The sequence below is a fragment of the Sorex fumeus genome, unplaced genomic scaffold, assembly GCF_029834395.1.
Source record: "Sorex fumeus unplaced genomic scaffold, SorFum_2.1 ptg000265l, whole genome shotgun sequence".
Classification (NCBI taxonomy): domain Eukaryota; kingdom Metazoa; phylum Chordata; class Mammalia; order Eulipotyphla; family Soricidae; genus Sorex; species Sorex fumeus.
Window position 1 is genome coordinate 8,166,186 of NW_026606322.1, and position 1,585 is coordinate 8,167,770.

The following is a 1,585-nucleotide window of genomic DNA, read 5'->3' on the forward strand; positions in this document are numbered from 1 at the left end:
TTCTTCAATTTCCTGGAAAAACTTGAAAAGAACTGGCAATACATCCTCTCTATTTTTTATCTTAAATTTTTATTCTGGTAAGACAGAAAAATGACTTTCTAATTATTTTTCAATTTCAATGAACTAATATAGAATAAAAATATTTGATACTAAGTTTTCTTATGCTTGAATTCTGAAAATAATCATTGTTAGCTCAAATAAACTGGTACTGTCAATATTTAACAAAATTAATAATATTTACATAATAAAAAATTTTAATCACTAAGTTCTTCCTCATCACTGAAATACGTGCTTCTCTTTACTCTTGGGCATCTTGAATCATCTGGTGTTGAGGGATCTCCTGAATTGAGTTTCCATTTATTTGTTCTTCTTCAATTTTGGCTTGCTGGAAAGCTATGGTCTGACTAAGACTGTCAAGAGAAGGATCTTTACCTTCATCTTCACTCTCTTCTACTTCTTTAATTTCTTCTTCTGGTTCAGGAATTTTCTTCTTCTTTTTTTTCTTTGGAGGTTCACGTTCTCCAAGCATATTTTTGGGACAGGCATTACTCAAGTATCCACTTTCCCCATATTCATAACACTTAGATTTATCAAAGTAGTTTCGTCTTTGGATAAACTCAGCTGCTCTTCCATTGTCAATAGCAATACTTGCTTTTATTACTCTACCAAATAACTGTTTGTTATTTATTGACCTGGTACAATTCTGTGCAGAGTCTTTATCCAAAAACAAAATAAATGCTACCCCTTTATGCTTCCTGGTATCTTTATCCTTCATTATAGTAACCTTTACAACTCTGCCATACTTGGAGAATATCTGATATAAGTCATTGTTGGTCAGGGAAAAAGGCAAGTTGCAAGTTAGATACATACACAGTGCTCTTACTTGGGGACAATCCACCCTTCATTTCTTCGGGTGGGCCGACCTGGGGCCCCGACGGGCACGAGGTGTCAGTTCCTGCGGGGCCCTCCCCGTCTCATGTTGCTGGCAACCCTGGGCCGCTGCCAATAAGTCCTCTTTAAATGCTTGGAAGAATTCGCTAGTGAATCCATCTGGGCCTGGGCTTTTGTTTTTGGGAAGACTTTTGAGTACTCTTTCAATTTCATTGATAGTAATATGTCTATTCAGGTATTCTAAATCTTGGCTCAGTCTTGGAAGGTTATAGGAATCCAGGAATTTATCCATTTCTTCTAGGTTCTCTTGTCTTGTGGCATACTGACTTTCAAAGTAATCTCTGATGATCTTTTGAATTTGTTTGGTTTCTATTTTGATATTCCCCTTTTCACTACTAATTTGTTTTATTAGGGTTCTCTCTCTTTCTTTGTGAGTCTTGCTAGTGGTTCATTAATCTTGTTTATTTTCTCTAAGAACAAACTCTTGGTTTCATTGATCAGGGACAAGACAAGGATGTACACACTCACCACTGCTGTTCAATGTAATACTGGAAGTACTTGCAATAGTGGTTAGGCAAGAAAAAGATATTAAGGGCATCCAGATAGGAAAGGAAGAGATCAAGCTCTCACTATTCACAGATGACATGATACTATATTTAAAGAACCTTAAAGCCTCTATCAAGAAGCTCCTAGA

General features: G+C 36.1%; 1 protein-coding gene across 1 annotated transcript; it reads right to left on the reverse strand.

Annotated features, from left to right (window-relative positions):
* Positions 1-298: 298 nt before the first annotated feature.
* LOC130018643 (zinc finger CCHC-type and RNA-binding motif-containing protein 1-like) lies at positions 299-868 on the reverse strand. The gene has a single exon (XM_056109426.1). The coding sequence runs from the start codon at positions 866-868 to the stop codon at positions 299-301; it is 570 nt and encodes a 189-aa protein (XP_055965401.1).
* Positions 869-1,585: the final 717 nt, after the last annotated feature.